Raw genomic sequence first — 22,580 nt, 5'->3', positions numbered from 1 at the left:
ATGTTTTATTTTTGTAAACACCCATGGAACCAGTGTCTTTGATGTTTATATCACCTTCCAGGACTGTATGCTATCAGCAATCAGTCTCTAGTTTCTAATTGCATGTAAACATAGACTTTTACTTATGACAAAACTTTATTTATGCATAATTAATTTCAGGAATTGGTGCAGGCAAGAAATAGAGATTAGCAGGGGACAGCTATTTGAAGAATGAAAATGTGTGTTTAATATCTCTCTTCTAAAAGAGACAAACTAAACTTAGATCTACTTCTCAAGAACCATGAAGAGGTAAACATAGTTCTAACAAATATTTTCCTTATGGCTTACAGCAAAGCAATAAAAAAATCTTTATCAGACAACATAAAAACAAAGAAAAACTAAGAAGCAGGAAACCCCCAAATCATCCTCATGAAATCATGATAGACCCCATCTGTAGGTGACTGTATTCTTCTACAATAAACATCTCTGATGCCCAGTTTCATTGATACAAGTTAATTCATGGTTTGTCTCACAATAAATAGGGAGACAATCATCTGTTTATTCATGTGCTTTCAAGACAGAGGAGTTTTTAGCATTAACCTCCCGGTTGCAGTCCCTGTTTTCTTCAAGTGTCTTGGGGAACTCTGTAGATAGTAAGAAACTGAATAATGTGTGCACATTGTTGTAGATTAGCTTGACATTTGCCTGACAGGTATGAAATAGAACCTGTGTTGAGACTTAAGTCATTGTCAGGTGGCAGCTGGAGTCAGGCAAGATGCCCCTCCTCATCCAGCACCCAATCTGCTTGAGTTTGGGAGCAGGGGAATGAAACTCAAAGTGTCTTTGACTGTCATGGAATATGGCAGTACACCTTTCTTGCAGCTACAACCTTGTCAACTACATTTATGTCTGTTAATTTGGATCTGAACATAAAAATTTTCATCTCCTTGAATTGAACTTGCAGTGGTTCTGAGTTTTAATTTATAAGTTAGTATAATCTGGTTGGAAAAAGCATTTTATGTGAATGTTTTTCTTATAGCATATGAGATTGAATCAAAATCTTGGCAGAGAAGCTCACCACTGAGCTGTGCAGTCTGTGCCTACCACAGATAAGTCAGGGTATTTGAGCAGGACTAGGAAAATGTAAAAACTGCATTTAGTTGTCCACACACAATCCTCAAACAACACATGGGTTGTTGTAGGATGTCAGAGATGATCTCTCCATTGGACTTACCTTTTACCCAGTCAGAGTTGATTTCAGCAGTTTTTTAATTACCTTTATTTGTGGTCCATACATTCTTTATGTCCATTATCAGGGGTCCATTCATCTGCCCAGGCTGTGTTAACCTCCCCCTAGGTGTGAGACAGCACTTGGACAATAGTAGCACCTTTAACTTATCTCAAGTTCCTCCTGTAGTACTTTGTCTTACAGTCCAAGTTCAAGATATCCATGGAGGCATATTTGAGAGATAGAGGGAGGCTTTGGTGGTTGTTAGTGGTCACAGATGCCCTCTTTCCCCATAACTTGGGGTGATCTTTGTGACCAGTGCTATGTGTATGAGCAGTTTGCTGCAGTGGGATTTTTTTATTGGGATGCACTGACCAGGATGTGCTAACCAGATCTCTCCTCTGTCAGACCTGGGCTGGTTACCATGCTGTTGCTCCCTTCTGTGCTTTTCCCATGGCAAAGTCTTCCTATGGACTTTACCATGTTTGAGACAGACGACTATGCTCTATAAGTCCTTGCAGAACTGAATGAGGAAATTAAGGATGAAGTGGAGCTATACTTTTGGTGGTAAATTATGTTGTATCATATAATTCCTGGTTTGACACAGATTTAAAAAAGCATATAAGCAAATGGTATTCTGACAAATATGCTTTGACTCGATAAGTTACAAATAAGCAGTGTTTTAGCTTCTGCTTTTGCTTACATGTTCTACTGATAGACAACATTTTTACATGTTTCAATATAATTTTTAGAATGAGTTTTAAATACTTACATATTGCAAATATTACAGTAATTTCACGAATACAAGCCGCAGCAATTTGACAAAAATTTTGGTGGAAACCCGGAAGTGTGGCTAATAGTCGGGGACGGCTAATATGTGAATAATTTTCTGACATTTACAACCCCAGACGTGCCAGCCAGGGCACCGAGCCAAGCACCTGCCAGTAAAAGTCGGCATTCCGCGATTGTTACAGTGTTACTGTGTTGCCCTGGCTCCCTGCAGGCAGCACGGGGGGCGGGGAGAGAGGCGGGAGAGCTCTCTTCTTCCCTCCTCTGCCGCGGCCCAGGGAGGACGGGGGGAAGGGGCGCGCTGCCATTGCCGCGGTTCGGGGAGAACGGGGGGGGGGGGGGGGGGGGGGCGTGCCACCATTGCCGCGGCCCGGGGAGCCGATGGGGGCCCTGCACCGTCATTGTCGCGGCTCGGGGAGGAGGCGGGGTGCTTTGTCCGCGCCCGCCGCTGCTGCCGTAGGAGCAGGGGAAGCTCCGTCCCTGCCTGCCACCGCGGGGCAGCGCCGACCCGGGGTGACCGAGCCCAGTGGCAGCGGCGGGTGACCCCGAGCCCAGTGGCAACGGCGACCGGCCCCGAGCGGCAGCGCCGGGTTGAGCCACCTGGCCCCGTCAGCAGCCCCTAGCGGGCCGAGCCTGCAGAGCCTTAGATCAGCCAGTAAACCCCGCCCTCCCGCGGTTCTGTTATTGATTGCACGCGGGTCCTCGCTGCGAACGACAGAGCGGCTTATATTCGGGTGCGGCTCATTTATGGACAAAAACCAAAATATTTGCCAACACCCAGAGATGCGGCTTATACTCAGTGCGGCTTGTATTCGTGAATTTACTGTAATTTGGTGTGTCATACCCCCAAGCTCAGTTATTGATTTTATCTTTATTTTTATGTTGCAGAGACAAAGTATTAGAATGGCATAAAATATGGCCCAGTTCTACTACAAGAGAAGCGTCAATGCTCCCTACAGAGATCGCATCCCTCTTCGCATCGTACGGGCGGAATCCGAATTGTCTCATTCAGAGAAAGCCTATCTGAATGCTGTGGAGAAAGGAGATTATGCCAGCGTAAAGAAAGCTTTGGAGGAGGCAGAAATTTATTTCAAGATCAATATTAACTGCATTGATCCCCTGGGAAGAACTGCACTACTTATTGCAATTGAAAACGAGAACCTTGAGCTGATTGAGCTGCTGTTAAGTTTTAACGTGTATGTGGGAGATGCTCTGTTGCATGCCATACGGAAGGAGGTGGTTGGCGCCGTGGAGCTGCTGTTAAATCACAAGAAGCCCAGTGGAGAGAAGCAGGTATGTGCAGGATTTTCTGAGTTTGTAGTCTGGTCGAATGTAAAGAGAAGAATTGTGCAAAGGGAGTAAGAAAAAGAAAAACAAAACCAGCCATCATCTGTGCATGCAGTACTTAAAGTGAGAAAATCAATTACTTTGAGGCTGCATTGTATTCATATATACATCATAGAGTCAGAATTTGTTTTGGTTCAGAAGGACCTTTAAGTCTAGTTCCAACATCCTGCCATGGGCAGAGATATTTTTCCTTAAACAAGGTTGCTCAAAGCCCCATCTAATCTGTCCTTGAACACTTCTAGGGATAGGACACCCAGAACTTCTCTGGGTAACCTGATCCTGTATCTCACCAACCTAATTGTAAAAAAAATTAATTCCTTCTGTCCATTCTAAACCCACCCTCTTTCAGTTTAAAACTGTTACCTCTTTTCCTCTCACTACAGGCCTTTGTTAAAAGTCTCTCTTTGTCTTTCCTATGACTCCCCTCTGTATAATGATAACATTATTCCTGCAGATTTTGCTGGGAAATCTTTAATCATCAAAGGAAAAAATAATTCAAAAGAGAATAGAAGTGTTAATATGTAGTCCATTTGAATTAATTATGAAACTCGTGTAAAAGTCAATGAATGTTTCAGCCATCCATGTAGAGGTCATCATATCCCAGCTCAGAAAGGCAAAACTGGTGGACATGACCCAGTTGATCAGAACTTCAGTCCTGTCTTAAGTAGTCATCCATCATATGAAGTGCAACTAAAAAGGTGCAAATTCCCCTGCCTTTCTCCCTTGTCTTCTCTCAAAGGAAAGAATCATTACATATAATCTCATTTTTATGATTTCATAATAAAATAATTTTCATGATTTTCATGATCTGATACCTACTCTGTTTTCCCTTGAACTGCCTTGAGACATCCCTGGGAAGTATCTTGCCTCTTGCAAATCTTTCTCATTTTAAGAAAATAGTGGAGACAGGATAACATAGCCCATAAATGATGATATTCCCAGGACTCTGCTAGGAAGAAAAACTTTCAGAGTAGCTATACTATTGTATTCTATTTTCATCAAATTCAACTTTTGTGTGTTATAGGTACTCTATTATTGCATTTTAATGAATAGTATGTTGAAATTATTACAGCCCTTTTGCAGAAATTGCATACAATATACTTTAATTACAGTATAATGTAGTTGCTGTAGATAGAATTGCAGATAATAGATAAAAATTATAATTTTTGCTGATAAAATAGCATGAATTCTATGCTTCTTTTTTTAAGAAAGAGATAAACTAGGTCTTACTGCAAATGTGTGTGCCTGCCTTTTCTTGTAGATAGTAAAAGCAGAGCTCCTGTTAAATGGCAACATATTTATGTCAGAGAAAGGGACGAAAACTATATTTACATTATGTTTGTTTCATTTCATTATTCCTTGACTGATAGTGCAGCTGAGAATACAGTCCATAGGAATTTTTCAAAGCAGTGTACCAGGACCCTGAAGGATCAGTGCACAGCCCCATCCCAAACCAGTTAAAACCCCTGTATCTCCATTATCCAGCCTCTGTAGTGAAAGCTACTATTTCCAGGACAGAGTTCATGTGATTTGATGGTAGTCATCCAAAGGTGTGTCTTGTCTCTGGTCTGGCTCCCTGGGCTCCCCTTAGCAATGGAGAAAAATTGAGAACCCTGGAGAGCTCCTCTTGCTGTCTTTATCAATTGTTTTAAGGCAGCATAAATCACTTTTTGGCCTTGAGAGTCTACAAATTCACCTTACAATAGCTGCCTAAATTTCAGATTGTTCTTCAGACTTTCAGGACTACATTTTTGTATATGCCACAGCTTCTGCAATGAAAATTCTTGAATACAAATGGTAAAATTTGTATTAGGCAAGCTTCACGCTATAGCAGACAAAAGATAGGCTACTTTTTGTGTAAGTACTAGCATGTTAAATTATCCACAAACTGCTCTGCTCCAATCTAGAGGACAGTTCTCTGTCCTGAAGTTAAGCATGTTTTTTCAGTGCCAGAGTCCACTGCTGGCTGGTGTGAAAAGTGCTGTTCCTCCTACACTTCCTTGGTTGAACTTGCTGGGGGTCTTACTGTAAAGTGTGAAGAATAATCATGAATCATTTGAACAGAGAGATCTCCTTTTGTGCCTGTACAAGGCTGGGATTGAACATTGCCACTGTAAGCACTGCTTGCAAGCCAGTGCTTATAAAAATGGCTTTTTACCAAACATTGCTTACGTGAGTTCTCTGTTGTATGCACTGAGGATCCTAATAACAATTAAGCTTCTCTGGGTGTCATGTGTGTAATACACTGATAAACACACTGGTTCATTTTTAGGAACATGGCATGTTGAGGAGAATGTAAATAACATTGGCATTTTGCAATAATTCCGCAATGAATATAATAAAAAAGTACCTTCTGGCTGAAAAATCATTCCAATGGGCTAAAGATATAAACTCTGAATACTCAGAATTACATGCTTTTATAGATTTTATTATATACTTTTTTCTTCTTTCAAGTTTTTTTTTCCCCTTGAAGTTTCTTTTGAAACTGTTTCAAACTATAACTCTACTTTTTGATACTGGTATTTGTGAATATTTGACATATTGTTTAGAAAATTATTCATTTTCAGACTCTATGCTTTTACTAACATGATAGCTTTGGTTGCTTGGTTTACTTTCTTTGAATAAATCTGGTCATGTGTGGTAAAATCCTGTCCCCTTGAAGTTAGTGGGAGTTTTGCCATAGATTCAGTGTGGTCAAGGTTTCACCTTTTTTGCTTTTGGGTTTTTTTTGGTTGGTTGGTTGGTTTTTTGGTGTTTTTTTGTTGTTGTCATTGTTGTTTTTTCTTTTGTGGTCCCTGATGAAGAGTTTTCTTTGTACAGAAGACAGGTAATAATAAAAGAAAAACACCTTGCTAAATACTTCCAATCCAAGCACAAGAAAAAATTTCCCAAATATTTAATTAATGATAAAAGTTACAAATCATTGAAATTCTGGAAAAAACCTGTTATGATTCACAAGTAAATGAATTAGCTCTCATTCTTTTTTAAGTTCATGAGATAATGCCCTATGTATGATGCATGGCTAATTTCAGCTTCCCCTCATACAATAATGTAGCTATATTTGTAAAAAGAAATAATTTTTAAGCATAGAATTTCTTATATAATTCGAGTACTCATTGTCAATGTCAGAAAGCTAGAAGAACAAGTCCTCTTGTATCAACAGAAAGCTACAATTCTTCAGGACTGTTAAAAATATAACTTTTAAAAGTACTGGTTATCCTTCAAAATTTAATGCTTTTAAAATTTTAATTGTTGCAAAAGAAAAGGGGACAAATGTGACAATATATTAATTCAGTCCAACAATCAATGCTTATAGTTAAAGTAATCCATTTTTACAGTTTTGGAAAAGTTTTATAACCAACATCTCCAAATTAGGAGATAACACTGAATTTTAATTTGCACCTTCTCCTAAAAGAAATAAAAATCACAAAAGAAAAACCAAACCAAAAAAAACCCACTAAAACAAAACAAACAAATAAACCACTGCAATTACAGAAAGCCTAACAGAACCCAAATACAACAAACAAACCCACAAACTGTAAAAGAATGTTCAGATCTTGTTAAAGTTGGATCTAAACTCTTTAGTCTATTGGTCATTCAGCTTTGGGGCTCTACTTAAATGCCACAGATGATGCGTTCAGCATTTCAAAGACCACATAGGTTACAATAGCTTTAACGTAATTGTGGATCTATGGATACATCTGGTGCCACCTGGTGACTACAGATGAGGCATGGAGGTATAACTGTTCTGAATTGTCTTTGAACTCCTTCTGTTTCTCAGTTTTTGAGTGATGTTTTTACACTATACATTAATCCAACTCAGAAAATGGGGGTTTTTTGTCACTTGCAATACATTCATTATATTTCCTATATTTTTTTAGCTGTACCAGCTGCTAGAGCACAAGTAAAAGAGAATAGCACAAATTAATGTGAATGAGTTGAGGAAACTTGTCTAAGTACTTTTAAATTACCATTCTTCAAAGCCATATGTCCTGAATTATCTGCCAAGTCACTTGTTGCATACCCTGATGGATATCTGAATGCCAAATTAAGCGGGGTGGGGGAAGTTGTTATTTTAAATTTAGTATCTACAGAAAACATTTTTGTCTTGTTAAATTGCATGCAACATCCACAGATGAGATAGGGGTTAGGCAGCATAAAAAACTAATACCTTTATCGAAATCATAATGAGTTCTACTGCTTAAGGAACACGGGCATTAGCTGGGTGCTTGACCGTCCAGATATTTGTGTGTACTCAGGGAAGACTGAAACAGAAGTGTAACTGCCTTCTAAGGATGCTGCAAATCACATAAGTGAAGCTGAAATCTCAGTTACTAGACTTGAATCCATGTGGCATTGTATTAGCTGACAGACTTGCTTTGGGGCTTGGAAACCTGACTGCAGTGTTTACAGCATTGTCTGACTAGCAGAAAAAAAAGCACATGACAGTGCTTTTATGCCTTCTGTTCACTATTACATGTCAGTCTTGTGACACTTGAGGGTATTTTTAATGGGTGGACACTCTAGGGATAGATGTGAAAATGTGTAAAAAAAATACTGAGCTAATGGCAGACTGGCATTTGCTAATACAAGGGAATTGCTAGAGGAAGGATAACTTTGGGACAGGGAAGGATATCATCCCTGTGATATGTGCCTGGTTTACATGCAGAGAAAAGTAGAAATCACTGGCATAGTGCTGGAAGTAGGAAGCTGAAAATAAACTATATCCACATACTGCATCACTCAGAGAACTTTTGCTCTCCCAGAACAAGCAGCAAAGTCCCGTCATAAGCTACTGTATGCCTGCCTCTACTTATTCTGCAAAGTCAAGCCCATAAGCTAGGCTTCAGCCTGTCAATGTGTCAGCCTCCAAAAATGCAAGTCCATGGCATATACAACTTTTTTTTTTTTTTGTTGGGTTTCATAGATTTTCCTGGAAATTTCTCAAAGGCCCAAGCAAGGGTGAGTTCAATCTGTTGTCTAAATATCTGGGCAAAAATATTTATTAGAAGAGACAAAACCCCAAACCTCTGAAACTTTAAATATAGAGACATTTTGGAAGGACTGAAGGATTCAGCATTTAGGTTACCATTTTGTCTTCAGACAGACTGTGAGCAACCCTCCCTTATCAGTATGTAGAATTCTCTTCATAATTCTTTCCGGTCATGGTAGACTTTAGGTATGGTCTGTTCTAGCCTTTATCTGTAGGGAAAGAACCAGAAGGAAGGAGGCAAACATTTTATCCACAGCAAGCTGAGGTTTTGTGCTGTTATAAGGAATGTCATCTGGAAGAGATGGGTGAGATGAGGTGAGAATTCATGTGGAAGAAAATGGCAGCTCTGACATCTCACAAAACAGATGTGAATTCGAGAATGCTTGGTATTTACATGCTCTTCAGTGTGCTAGCAGACATGGTGAACCCTTGGACAGGAAGAATTATCAGGTGATTTGTAGGAAAGCTTGCTATTGTGGGACTTTTTGGGAGGTAGGGAGAGAAAGGGCATTGTTTTGCTGTCAAAAGCTGAAGTTATATTTTATAAATACTGAAGCATGTTTTTGATTGATAATTATTTGGAGTGTGGGAAGGTAGAAAAGAAGAGGACAGCAATACGAGTTGTCTTTCGCTTGAATCTACTGATGCAATTCTCTTCAGGAAAAACAGTGGCTGATCTTATGCCAAAATATGTCTCAACACCTGTTTTTTTTGTTTTTTTTTTTAAATCAGTGTTGCTGTGTAGTTTTGTAGAGAATGAAAGACTGTAAGAGAATAGCCAGGGGGAGGAAATGGTCCTGTGTGAGGAAGTGTCCAGGATGTTGTACAGTATTGTTTCTAGGCCAGTGGAACAAACTTCTCTGTGAATGTTCAGGCACTCACCTGAGCTATCTGGGAAGGGATACAAGGCTAGACAGCTTTGCAGGCAAAATGCCTTCAGTCTAGCAGCATTCCCAGAAAAAAAAGTCTAAAAGGGAAAAGCCAGGAAACAGCACGAAGTAGCACAGAGCCTGAAGAATCATTTTCCATTCCAGAAATATTGGCAGCATAGATGCTGCTCTTCTGACAGAGCTCCTATCAGGCCTGACAGAGCTCCTATCTCCTAGAAGATTCCCTACATGTGGCCACATGACCCACTCTGTTCTTTTAATATCTTTTAGTATCTTTGGTCTTCTTGAAATTGCCCTTTGAGCAGTCCCAGGATCCTGAGATGTAGCCAACACTCTTCTTTGAAGCTGCACTTGTAACGCAGCTTCAGTCTCAGTCTCCCTTAATCCGTGCAGAGCACTTAGGCAGCTTTGGCCCATTGTTTTCTTTCCTTGCCTCACAAGATATAATTTTCCTAGTCCTCCTTTGCCACACAGCCCAATGACGTATGTGAGGAAGCTCCTATGTCAGGGTATGTCACTTCCTCCTGGTAACAGTGAGCCCTGATGGAGCAGACCAGGGAATGTATACAGGTTATAGGTCCAATACGCCTGCATACATAACATTATTACATAAATATTAAACCAGACTTTTTTTAATGCTCTTTCTAATTTTCCCCGTGTAACTGAGCTGGGAGTTATATTGATCAAGAGGAGGCAGAAAAAAGATTTTATAAGCACTGCCTGGTAGTTTCCTAATCTAAACCTCTTTCTCCAGTAACTTTGCAAAGTACCAGTCACAATCTTTTGTGGGATATTCTTTGTCTGTTGAGATTCAAGCATCATTTTGTTTTGAAAATGTCTCCCACAGAAGTTTATGAACTAAATGTCTTTTTTGAATGTTGTGATTAATGACAGTCTAGCTAGTAATGAGTATGGAGGAGGCGTTGCAGAGATTCTTTGTTGGGCTTGAAGTACACATTCTTGAAGTGGAACATGAGGGCAAGAATTTGTTTCTTTCCACTGCTAGCTGCCTGAGTGGGTAGCTGAGTATTTTTACCCAGTGGTGTCTGATTAATTAGAATTTTCTGACGTGTTGATAGGTGGATGAATGGGAGAGGCTGCATAGGGGATATTTCATTTTATGGATGAAATTGATATAGTAGCCTATCCACATATTCAGTCTTTTATAAAACCACTTGGGCACATGAAAACAACATGTAGCACAGGTGCACTATAAAAGTGGAGCTGACTAAATGCATATGAGACAGAGATAAGAATTAACAGAAGTATTGTTCTTGTGTTTTTAGAAGGTTGCTGGCTGTTTTCAAGTTCAAAAAAAGCTCCACATAAATGTCATTATGTCTTCAACAAACCCAAACTGTCTGTGTTTATGTGCATCAGAGCTAAGGTGGGTGGATGAGTAGAAAAACCTGTGACAATTACAAAAGAAATACTCCAGAAGCTGGTATGCTTGTGCTATCAAACAGAGCTGCTAGCAATTTCAATATTGAGGTAGGCAATGTGTTCTACAATATGCAGCCATCACCTGGTAACAAATGCTAAATCATAATATTCCACAGTTGAAACAGTAGCAAAAGATGAATGCCAGAATATGGGGAAACATGGCAGTTTCTTGACCTCTAAAAAATGATGAGCCATTTTTTTTTTATTGGCAACATAGAGAAAAGTTCTGACTATCAGGATCCTTACAGATAGATTTCTGGAAGGTAGTTTTATTGAGGATGACTTTTCCCAGCTGTGAATCTAATCCTCTGGTTTAGCAGTTTGCAGAAATCCAGAAAATTTCAGTGCTGACAAAGGCAGATTTATTTTAAAGATGTCTGGTGAACCAAACTTCGACCTAAACTAAGTCAAACCCTCTAGAAAAAAAATTCTTTAGAAAGTTAATTTAAAAATAAGGTCTGCGTAAAAGTCAGATTTCTCTTCACGAATTCACATTTTCTGTGCTGATTTCCCTTCTTTTCATGTTTTTTGAGCCCTTCTTTACAGCACTCAGCCAAAATTACAATCAGAATAGGGACAGCATCCAAATTTAAAAACAAGATGTGCAAAACTTCTGCCTTCTACGGTCAGTAGTCCTGTACTGTCATCTCCACAAGCCTCCATGCCTGGCATCCTTTTTTTGCCAAACCTACCTGCCTTCAGTTCCTGACAACTCACCAACTGCAAAGATAGTTTATCCAAAGATTTTATCAGTCTTTCAGTGCTTGGAAACAGGTTAAGAATAAGCTTTGAGGCCAATAGTATAAATTTGTTAAGAGTGAGAAGCTCAACAAACAGAACCTTTTTTGGTTGAGGTAGTCTTGTCTTCTAAAGTCTAGAAATCCTCATTGCCAATTATTTTTACATTTTGTGATGCAAATTAATTTAGGAATTAAAAAAAAAATATAAGCATTAAAGAAGAAATATAAACAAATCAGTATCTTTTCTGCTTAGAGCAGCCTCTCAGGAAGTTAATGTTTTGGCCCTGAGCAGACTGAGATGTGTGCTCTGTATAAATATATGCTATATAAAAATATATGTATACATATATATGTATGTAAGGGGGTGGAAGTCAGCCCGCCATTCAGATTCCTGAAGCAGAAGGCAAGGCAGCAGTGGAGCCCAGAGTCTGTGCAGAGATGTGTCCTCCTGGTCCCTGCCTGCCCTGCAAAGGAGGGAGACCCTCCAGATGGTCTCAATCATGTCTGTGTAGATCTCTCATTCTCTACAGTGTCTTAAGCTGTTTGAATCAGTCCATTTACTGCTCACATATAAGCCAGATAGCTGAGCTCCCAGTAAGGTCAGTGATGAGCAAGAGGATTTGCTGACCAAATACAAGTGTCTACTGTAAGCTGAGACTTCTCTGGACTCCACTCCCTGCATCAACCAGGGCCCCAGCTCAGTAGCTCACATGTAGTGGGTAAGTGAAATATGAAGCATCTTAGAATATCTGTGAGATGTATTGTGGCCTTGCAGTTATGTCACAGAACCTGTGGGCAACTGAGATGAGCCCTAAATTTTCCTGGGTATAATAGGAGCTTGAAAACATAATTCAAATATTGAGCTGTTATTAGGTGTTTAAATCTGAAGATAAATACCTTCCTGTACATTCTTCTGCAACATATCCACTTTCTGACAGTGCCCAGTGCAGAAACCAAGGAAGTATTTCAGGAACAGGACTATCTACTGTTGAAAGAAGCTCAAGGCACAGCAGTTTCTGATGGACACAAACCTCCAGGCAATAAAAGGCTGAACAGTGATCCACTGAAAAATATTTTCAAAGAGCCACCATTTTAGAGTTTTGTCTGTGAGGAGCCACTGTGCTCAAATGCAGTTACCTTGAACTTGCCTGTGGAGATACTTCTTAAATAATGCAAGAGTAGAATTTGACAGAATTTTAAAAAGCTTTGAGAGTCAAGCATGCAATCATACGTAATAATCGGTAAAACAAATGATGTTACAAACCTTCAGCCATGGGAAAACCTTAGGAAAAATTTTAAAAAACAGAAACACACCACTGTCAAGAAGCTTGTTTATATATGGTCTTCCACACTCCACCATTATCTTTCCTTGTGTCACAGGGCATCTCTTGACAAATTTCTCTGTGAGCAGTGAAATTTTTGAAATTTGATTTCCACCTAACTGTATGCATCATGATTGAGTTTCCTCTTTTTGATGTTATGAGCACTCATCAAAGCTTTTGAAGAGGCTAATACACTCATAGTATCGTTTTTGTATGAATACTCTGGTGTTCAGTAGCATAGCTGCACTCACACTCCAAAATTTTCTTCAGATCTCAAACAACCATGTCTTTTGGGAAGCTTGCAGGAATTTAGTATTTCTAATATTCCTTCGTGTTAACACCCAGCTGGAGCAATCCAACAAATTCAAAAGTCACAATGGACTGCCTGACAAAGCCCATTAATGTGATAACAGGGGCTTACTTGTCTTGGGAGGCTACCAATTTAGCTTGCCAATTTACTGACTGTTTTCTGGGTAGACATGCTGTACTGACATGCTGCTGAGTGTTTTAATTGTACTTTGTGTCTGTACCAGATCCATATCTTCCATATCTTCACCACAGATTGGCAGGAGGCAAAATTAGTTCCCCTTTCAACTTATCTACTAAAACACTACTGAGGGTTGGTAATAAAATATTATCTAAGTTTGCAGGCTTGTCACAGTGTGTGAGGCCTTCTGGCAGGGAAAAAAACCAGAAAAAAGAAACCTGAAATATCTACCCTCAAAGTGTACCATTTAATATTATGTACTGCTGAGATACAGCTGAATATTTACAGAAAATGCAAAAAGTCTGCCACCATTTTATTTGCTACCAACTTGTTTTATGACATTTACTCTAAGTACAAGCAATCTGGCTGATGAGATTAAATTTTTCTTCCATGCTCCTTGTTCATTTAGACCTTTGTTTATTAAGTCTCTTCTTACTACCATGCCCTGAATTTAGTAGAAGTGTATTTACATAAGCTCAAAGAAAAAAAAAAAAATCCATATCCTAAAGCGCATTATGAATACCTGTCTATGCATGGATGCACCATGTGTGTAAGATCTGTACAGATCAAGATCCAATCGATTGGTGAATTTAAGAGGAATACAGTATTAAGCTAAACCTAACTTGAAACAAGGAGCATTAAGGGGTTTGAACCAATCCATTCCCCTTGGCATCAGTTTCAAAGGCTTCCTTCTAGCAATGTACCCTTAAATACCTCTAAGACTTCTGCCCCTGGTCTCTCTGTGTAGGGCAGCTTATAATAATGCATGTCTCTCCCATTTCTCCTTTGATCTCTTTGCAGTGGGAATTCAAAGGGAATATTTTTATTTCTAGCAATCTTCTCTTGTTTACTTACATGTTTCCAAGACCTCATAAGCAGGAGGATTGTTCAACTGATTCTTGTATGCAGGAAGGATCTTACTGTGTCTATTGTTAAGGAAGTAAATCCATCTGAGAATATTATCAACCATTCCATTTTCAATCCTTTGACTCTCAAATACATCTTTCATTCCCAGCATACCCTAGCATAGTTCTGTGAGCCTTGGTCTCCTCTGTATACTTTTGCCTCTGTGAAATATGGCAGATTTACAATATGGTTCAAAATGTAGAGCTGCTTCTAAATAACAAATCAGTGAATTACATGCTGGGAATAAGGTACTTACGAAACAGCTAACTGTGAAGTTCCTCTGTATCCTCTGAAGATACAAGTTGCTTTATCTCTGCCATAATCTTCTGTATTTCTTTCTCTTAATATTTTTTAAATAGAGAAAACACTTCTCTGTAAGAGGTTCTGTGTTTCAAATTTGCCTGTTTCCCACTTCGTTCTTTGTAAGTGTAACCCTTTTAATTTTCTCAAACATTAAATATACTTCCCAGCCACGAAGATATCACAAATTGCAATGTTAAATAATTGCAATCAGCTGCAAAGAAATTTAGCTAATTCCCACCCTCTGAGACATTTGTATCTCCTAAACAGTTTATTGATACCAAGGGAGGCCACCAGTCTCTTATTGTCTTTTCTGCAAAAGCTCCTTTTCAGAAACCATCTCTATAATTCTGTACCCAGTGGGACGGCTTTTCTTGTTTCTAGATCTAAAAAGCTCAGGGATAAACAAAGGATCCTGCTAAGATTCTAAGAACTCCTCTGTTCTGACATTTCTCTGAAAACCTCGTTGTTGAAGCAAGCCAATTTTTTTCTACCTCTTTAGGTGTTGGAGATATTTTGGGACAAGAAAAATGAACAAGGAAAAGCAAGAGCTTTTCCACATTTTGCTAAGCAAACCAGAGACACAGTTTCTCTGGAAATGGAATATCAGACCTAATTATTAAAATTATTTTGTCTTTATGACCCATTCTGTGTTTGGGAAAATTATCTATGCATCCATTTAAAAAATCCAGATGGAAAGCCCTCCCCGCTAGACCTACTTTGAACATTCAGGACATTTCACTATTGGCTTTACTCATCATGCAAACTCTGAGAGAGGTGTATATCATGATGGAAATAAGTAATTTAAGTTCCTCTTTAATCCTTTCCATAATAAGATCTTTTATCTTTCTCAGCTTTCATGTTTTTTCCAAACAATTTTACTTTTTTTCTTTCACTGTCCCTTGAGGGAAAACAACTTTTGCTGTCACTCATTATAAGCAGTCAAGCAATGCCCAGAACTACTACTAGAAACACTCCTTTACCTGTTTAAAAATTGTGGAGAGAGCAAGTGTAAATTCCATAGCTGAAAACAAATTCCATATATCCTGGCAGTCTTCTATTAAGTGTCTATTTTTAGGCAATTTCCCACCCTTGCTCAAGCTGTTGGCATTGACTGATGAAACAGCACATCCATTCACTCATAATGCTCACAGGAAAATATTAATTGGAAATAAGCAGTTTTGTGTACAGGCAGTATTTTGGATCAGAGTTCTCTTGGATACAGGGAGTAGAAATAAAACAAAAAACACACATACAAAAAAAAAAAAAAAAAAGAGAGAGAGAAATAAAGTACTGAAATCCTTTAATATCAGTCCCACCCAACAGATTAATGTCCTAAACTTTTCAAATGCAATACCTTTTCCTCTGTTTCTGTCTGGAAACTATTATCAATTAATTTTACAATATTTCCTTTCCATTCCATATTCTATTTTTTCAAATAAAAGGTTTTGTTTTTTTTTTTTTTAGCAGGGACTATCTTGAAGAAAATAGTCAAACATTCTGCTTGTAAGTACCTAGAAGAAAATATAGACTTGAATAGTAGTCTACCAAGATTTGTCAGGAACAAAGCTTGTCATAACAATAAAATTATCATTCATCACTAGATAGCAAGCTCTGTATGTTGGGGAAAAGAAGTGCATATCATATAGCTCAAGATTTGTAAGATTTCATAAACTGTCACTCAAAATACAGTCTAAGAAAACCACACTCACAGGAGTTGCCAACAGTACTTGGTGAAACAGGGCATATAAATTCAGCAGAGGGGTGAAATGAGCAGTCCTGCAGGGGTCTGTCCCTATCACTGCAGTTATAAATGACATTTTAGATGAAATAGAGGGCCTGTTGATGCTGTAGACAACCAACAATATGGGTTGATCTCAGGACTGTTGCAGGAGACAAGTAGAATTGAGGTTTTGGCAAGCAAGAAATTATTTCTATGAAAAAATAAAAGAGTTCAGTAAGAAAAAATGTTAGGTTCTAAATGAAGCAGAAATAATCAACAAAGTATGTATTGGAATTGGAAACAATTAAGATGACAATTCTGAAGGGAATATTAAAACAAGACTAACATAAAAAGACTGGACAATACCATATTGCTGTTCAAAAGTCAGTATCACATCTGATGACATCAGAATGAGCACAGATCACAGAATTATGGAATCACAGAATGGCCTGGACTGGAAAGGACTTTAAAGGCTATCTTGTTCCAGCCTTCAAAAGGAAAGTCTGAATGAGAAAGTAGAAAACAGAAAATAAGCAAAGAAATAAAGTAATCTCTGTGTTCACATTTCGTAGAACAAGAATTTATGGGCTTAAACTGCACAAAGGTAAAACATATGAAGTATCAGGAACATTGTGAGGAAATGGTGTGACATATCCACCCACTACTGCAAATCTTTAGGAACAGATTGGTCAAATTCTTTTACTTAATGTGTTACATTAATGCTTTTTGTGCAATGCGGCTGTCATGGAGACTGAAAGCGATCAGTCCATGATGTGACTTTTGTGACACACAAATTGGTTCTGTCGCAAGATAAGTATGAGCAAGCATTAGAAAACTCACATCTTGGGGTAGGTTAAGTGTAGCTGATTAAAAAAAAAAAAACAAAAAACCAACACATCCAATGTTTGGAAAACTCAACTTGTGCTTGGAAAAAAAATGGATGAAAATAACTCAAACTTGTAAATTTAACTTTTCAAAATTCACAGATTTGTCAAAGGGCAAGCCCTGAAGCCTCCTTAAATGTGATAGGGTTTCTGTATTACTACAAACATCCCAGTTCCAGTCATGTCCCAGCAGGGTGAAAGTAAATTTTCAGCAAAATAAATTGACATGATATTGCATAAAACATTATTCTATGTGAGGGGAAGATACCATTTGCTAACAGTGGTTCAAATTACCACCAAATGAGGCCATTTGGCCTGAGCCTTGGAAATGCATTTTGACATGTGATGGGCCTTGAGAAGGATTTACACAGACGCAAGAATGTCGCCTTTCCCCCCTTACCATTAGGAGACAGACTAAAAGCAAGCTCCTAAGGTAAGATATTCAACATTAACTGTTGAATACTCTCTTTTCACACATCCTGGAGAACTGGCCAAAATGATGAATACAGTACTTTTGAAAAATACCTGTCTTGTATCCCAGCAGTGCAGGTTAGGAGGTCCAAGCCATTGCTAGCTGTGGGTCAGCACCAGCATGAGATAGCGCAGTAATCAAGTTTTGAGCTAGTTAGCACATGGCTTGTGTCTGAAGAATGAATTATGTTGAGCTCTATGTTAAAGGGTCTGTTTACCTTACCCAATTTCAGCTATTTAAATTAGATATATATCTTGGGTTGCTTATCAGAGCTCCTCTCTGCTAGACATCTTTCTTGCATGGCAGGAAATATAATATTTTCACTATATTAGGGATATTTTTAAAAATTAGTGGTTAAAATTGTCATAATCATATAGTATAATCACAATAATTTAATATGGAAAAAAATGTGGGATTGGACCTTCTCATTGTTAGTCTCTAGGGAAATATTGGAATAAAGGAACTTTTCAAGTTAAAAAAAAAGTAATCTGGAATACTTGGTTTTAAAATGTCCACACAAAAATATCTGATTTTTAATTATTATTTTTTGTTATATCTACCTGGCTTTATTTCATAACTGGAATTACATTAGACTCCAGAGAAAAGAAATCTGGAAGACAAGAATTAAACACTTTGCCAGCACTGAGGTAAAATGTGGATATAAAAATGTTAAAGGACACAATTTGTAATTAAATCTTATGACAGTATGCATTCCTAAGAAGTTACAATATTACTAAAACATTTACACTTAGTCCTCAGACTGTTATTAGTCAACTTACAGTGCCTGAGACCTCTATTTTCTACATCTGTTTTGTGCCCGTTTCCTACAAAAAAAAGAGAAAAAATAGACATGTCAGTACAATATTATCCAGTGAAAGATAATACTTCGGTAGCAGATTAAGTGTGTGGTACTTACCTTTAGAAAATGTAATGAGTTCAAGTGAACAAGTAGAAGCCTTTGGAGGGAGGCCAGGGAAGTTGTCCTTAGGTCTTTGATGGCCACACAATATACCGGAGGTACAGGGCACAGTGAGCACCCTGGGATGGGGAAAAGCCCTTTCAGACAATCAGGAACCACCACTGCAGTCCTGCTGTGTGTATGGTCTTGTGGGGATAGTTTCAACATGAGTCTCGGGGCTGTGATAACTGATTTCAAGTTATCTTGAGATGATATCTCTAAGTTATTCAATATATCTGGATGTTCACAGTGTTCTTAGCCCATGGTAAAGGAGTTGTAACAGGAATTTTTTGAGCACTTCCCAGGCTAACTACTTCCATTGTCTTCATCAGGATGTATTTCAGGTGATACAATAATGATACAATAATAGCAAACCAAAGAAGAACTCAGCACACCAGAATGTAAAGCATGGAACTGTGTATGCACAGGGATAACTTATGTGCTGTAGATTGTGCAGAAATGTAGAGTTAGGCATTTTCAAGGTGTTTGACTGATGACAGCTATAGAAAAATAGTGATAAAGCAGCTGAGACTTTGATGACACATTTTTATAAGAAAAATTTCTTTATATAACTTGGTACTGCGTGACATATGTATTCATCTTTTCTGTCATATAAGGCTTTTTGTCTTTGCTTTAGGTTTTTGCCTCCAATCATGCTGTCACTATGGACATGACTCAGAAATTTATTCCCCTAGCTACCCCAAACTAAGTGCTTTCATTTGCAAACAAAAGACAAAATAATTGCAAATAAATAAACAAGGACAAGAGCCAGGGAACCTCTCTGTTTGCCCAAGGAAATAAATTTCCATAGATTCTGAGCTCTTGCACTTAAATAGCAGGGAAATGGACTCTTCAGTTTTCAGTCTTTCTGTTGAGACATTGCAGTAATTAGAGCTATTAGAAGAAGTCTAGATGGAGAAAACACATGGGGTTTGCAATCTTTGTTTTCCAAACTGACTGTTATATTTTTCTGTTTCCTGGATGTCTAAGACAACATCAATAATCGGTCTCTCCTTTGATGTCATGGGGACAGGAAAACATCTCAGACCTAAAAGGCATTAATTTAACCTAGGTTTCTCTTCCTGTCATAGCAAAGAAGCTTGTCTTCGCACAGACCATACAGAGAATATAAACACATTGAAGAGGACCATTCCACTTGGTATCTAAAAGAACTGTTAGATATCCAAACCAGATTAACTCATTCCCACTTAGACTGAGTGCAGAGAAAAGAAATGCAACAAAAAATCTCATGCCCTTGAGCACTGAATTGTTCTGACTTTGAGCTATCCTTTATTTTTTGTTTTGTTTTCTTTTGTCCACTAACCACATAGACATTCATAACAAATATACATAGTCACCAATCTTCTTCTTCAGCACAGTAAATAGTGTTGAAGTAGAAATCCTTCACGAAGAAGGCAAAAATTATTTGACTTTGCCAAGTTTAAGCAGCCTCAAACTTAGCACACTAAGTCCAAAATGTATAATATAATTACACTACTGCTGAGCTTTGGCAAGTCAGTCACAGTCAGTGGCTGTAAGACCTAATAACTTTTCATTCTCCAGCATTTAAGGAAGACTCTAGTATTTTCTGTGAGTGTTCTGTTGAGGCTTCCAAATGTGTGGCTGATATCAGTGTGCGCTGGTTATTTAGTTTGGTTCTCTTTAAAGAGAATTATTTTTAGTAGTTTGAAAGTAAAATTCGTTGTAAGTCTGATAACTTAAGAGCAACTACTCTGGGTCGACTGTAAGAAGCTGAAATTTTCTGAATGCCATGAGAGCACTCAGTACTTCAAAGATAAGTGCTTCATTTTGATTCAGATGAGGGAATAATTTGACCTTATTACTTTGATATTCTCTCTTTCATTTAAATTAGTACAAAATCTTAAAATAGGAGGTAAAGGATCAGGGGTTAAAGTCATGATGTAATTGAGGTCTTAGTGTTTGCCCTTTAAGTTTAAATTTTTCTGTAAGTTAAAGCTGAAAAGATTTAATAAATGCTTCCATATTTGGGTAAATTCCAATGCAATGAATTACAAAATTTATGCACTAGCCTTGAATCTGAATTAGCTTAAGATGAAAGGTTTTGATAAGCTATGAGAAAAATCAAGCAGCTTGTAAGGAAGTGGCCCCCATGTACAAGTCAGTCACTGTAGTGCCATGTCTTTTGAAGCTGTGTCTTAATTTTTCAGAGCTTGCAGCTGATGATATGTTTAAGATAGTTCAGTTCTGGCAGGGCTTGAAGCAAATGTTACTTTCGTACTGTCAGAAAGTACAAAACTAGCAACATGTGAAGTGACAGAGTTATACTCTGAGCAGTCAGTGAGTTTGAAGTTACAGCTTTCTGACCTTGAGTTTTCTGCCCTTGCAGCTCTCTCCTTTGCTTTCTGGTACCCTGAACCTGAGGCCAATAAGGAGTCGCACTGCTTGTAGCAGACACTGTCAGAACACAACGCACGCCTCTCTGTAAACCTTTTTCAGCTCTATGATAGCCCAAAACCTCATTTCTACTAATGCAAAGTTTGAATCTTTGTCACCTTTTTCATGCCGTTCTAGTCTCAAAAGCACTGGCCACAGTTGCAATTTAGAATTAATGAAAAATGTGTGTGTATGCATGGAGTGTTCTTTTTTTCCCCCCTATATAATATGTAAATAAAATAGAAGAAAAATCTAAGACTGCAATAACCTGTGAGAATTGGGGTTGAAAACAGGTTTCACTTCCCCACTGACACCAAAGATAGGAGAGAAAATGTGTTTGGATTTCAAGCACAGATGTACCCTGGAAGAGACCTGACAGAGCAGTGTGGGCAGAGCCATAGAGTCCTCTGGGAAACTATATGTCCAGAGTTGTGATTTTTAGCCTGAGACCAGGCACAGCACACAGAGCTTCTATTTGTTCTTGCTCCCAAGTGTTCCCTCCATCCATATATTCTCATTAGTATATTCTTAGCTGGGTTATTTACCTCATAAGTAATATTTAACCATGTTTCTCTGCACATGCTGCACCATTATGTTTGTACCTCAGAATAAAGAAAGCAGAAGGGAAGTTGCAGCTTCTGCTGCTTGGCTCAGAACCACTGGTTGTGAACATCCACCTGTGAGGACAGCTGCACCCTCTGCACGGGATCGTGAGGGTGGCTGTGCCAGCTCAGTCAGCCCACAGTCCTGTGCTAAAACAAGCTCAGTGCCAGCCTGACTCAGTGCCAAGCCAAGCATGCATGTCTGAGTGCATGAGAGGGGAGAAGAGGAATTTCTGCCTGTTGATTCCACTTTCCTTCTCAGAACCTGGCATAGCTCCTTGAGCTCAGCAATATACTATGGCCAGGCAGATTTTGCTTCCATAGGGATGTGTGGTTGCAGTCCTGAACGCCAGATCTCCAAGCTTGACTTTCCACCCCCACTCTACTTGTGTTTTTTCCACCTGGCAGTAAGGCCATGGTACTGTCATGAGATTTGCATCAAAATTATTTTCCTCCCTGTGATGGCCATCTATTTCTCTAACCTTCAGGTGATTGATTCAAATGTTTTCCCTTTTTCTTCCTCCTGAAAGAGCTTCACTGAGAGCACTCCTCTGTGGTGCTCTGTGGATTGAGTTTTGTACTTGATTATTAAGCTGTGGACCAAAGGCAATCTGTAAGTGATGATGCCAATATAATTTTTTTTACTTGACATTGGCTAATTGCACTTGCATTCTTAATCATACTAATCGAACGAATTCTCTTGACCCGGGCAGGACTTTTGGAGCCTGGTAATGCAAAATAAAGAAAAAAGCTTAGAATGAAAATCCTTACAGTCTTCTGATTAAGACTGATAAAACTGAATTGCATATCAGAAGAGGCTTTAAAAATGCTCTCTGGGGACCTTTCTTCTACTGACTCCCCTGTTTTCCTATAAGCAGGATTTTTTTCTTTGTGCAGGTGAATGTAGAACTGAGCCTTAAGACATTAAGCTCTTTGCAGCAAGTAATTTTATTTCTCTACACACCCTTATTTTCACCATTCTCTTTAAGAAAAAAAATATTTTCCTTCTCATTTACTAGTCCATTTTATTTTCTAAATCTACTTGCCTGTATCCTGGTCATTGCTCTCTTCACAGATTCACAGTTATGCCCACCATGATTCT

The 22,580-nt window shown here is 38.5% G+C and overlaps 1 protein-coding gene across 1 annotated transcript in view; it reads left to right on the top strand.

The window, feature by feature from the left end:
* The window catches only part of TRPC4 (transient receptor potential cation channel subfamily C member 4), a 131,238-nt gene that overhangs the window by 45,955 nt on the left and 62,703 nt on the right, over positions 1-22,580 (top strand). Inside the window, exon 2 of the mRNA XM_033052259.1 lies at positions 2,885-3,289. Within this exon, the coding sequence (XP_032908150.1) occupies positions 2,912-3,289 (378 nt within the window). The 5' untranslated portion in view covers positions 2,885-2,911. The remainder of the gene's footprint in view (positions 1-2,884; positions 3,290-22,580) is intronic.

The sequence above is a fragment of the Catharus ustulatus genome, chromosome 2, assembly GCF_009819885.2.
Source record: "Catharus ustulatus isolate bCatUst1 chromosome 2, bCatUst1.pri.v2, whole genome shotgun sequence".
NCBI lineage: Eukaryota > Metazoa > Chordata > Aves > Passeriformes > Turdidae > Catharus > Catharus ustulatus.
Note: the sequence above shows the minus strand (reverse complement) of the source record. Positions and strands in the feature narration are given on the sequence as shown.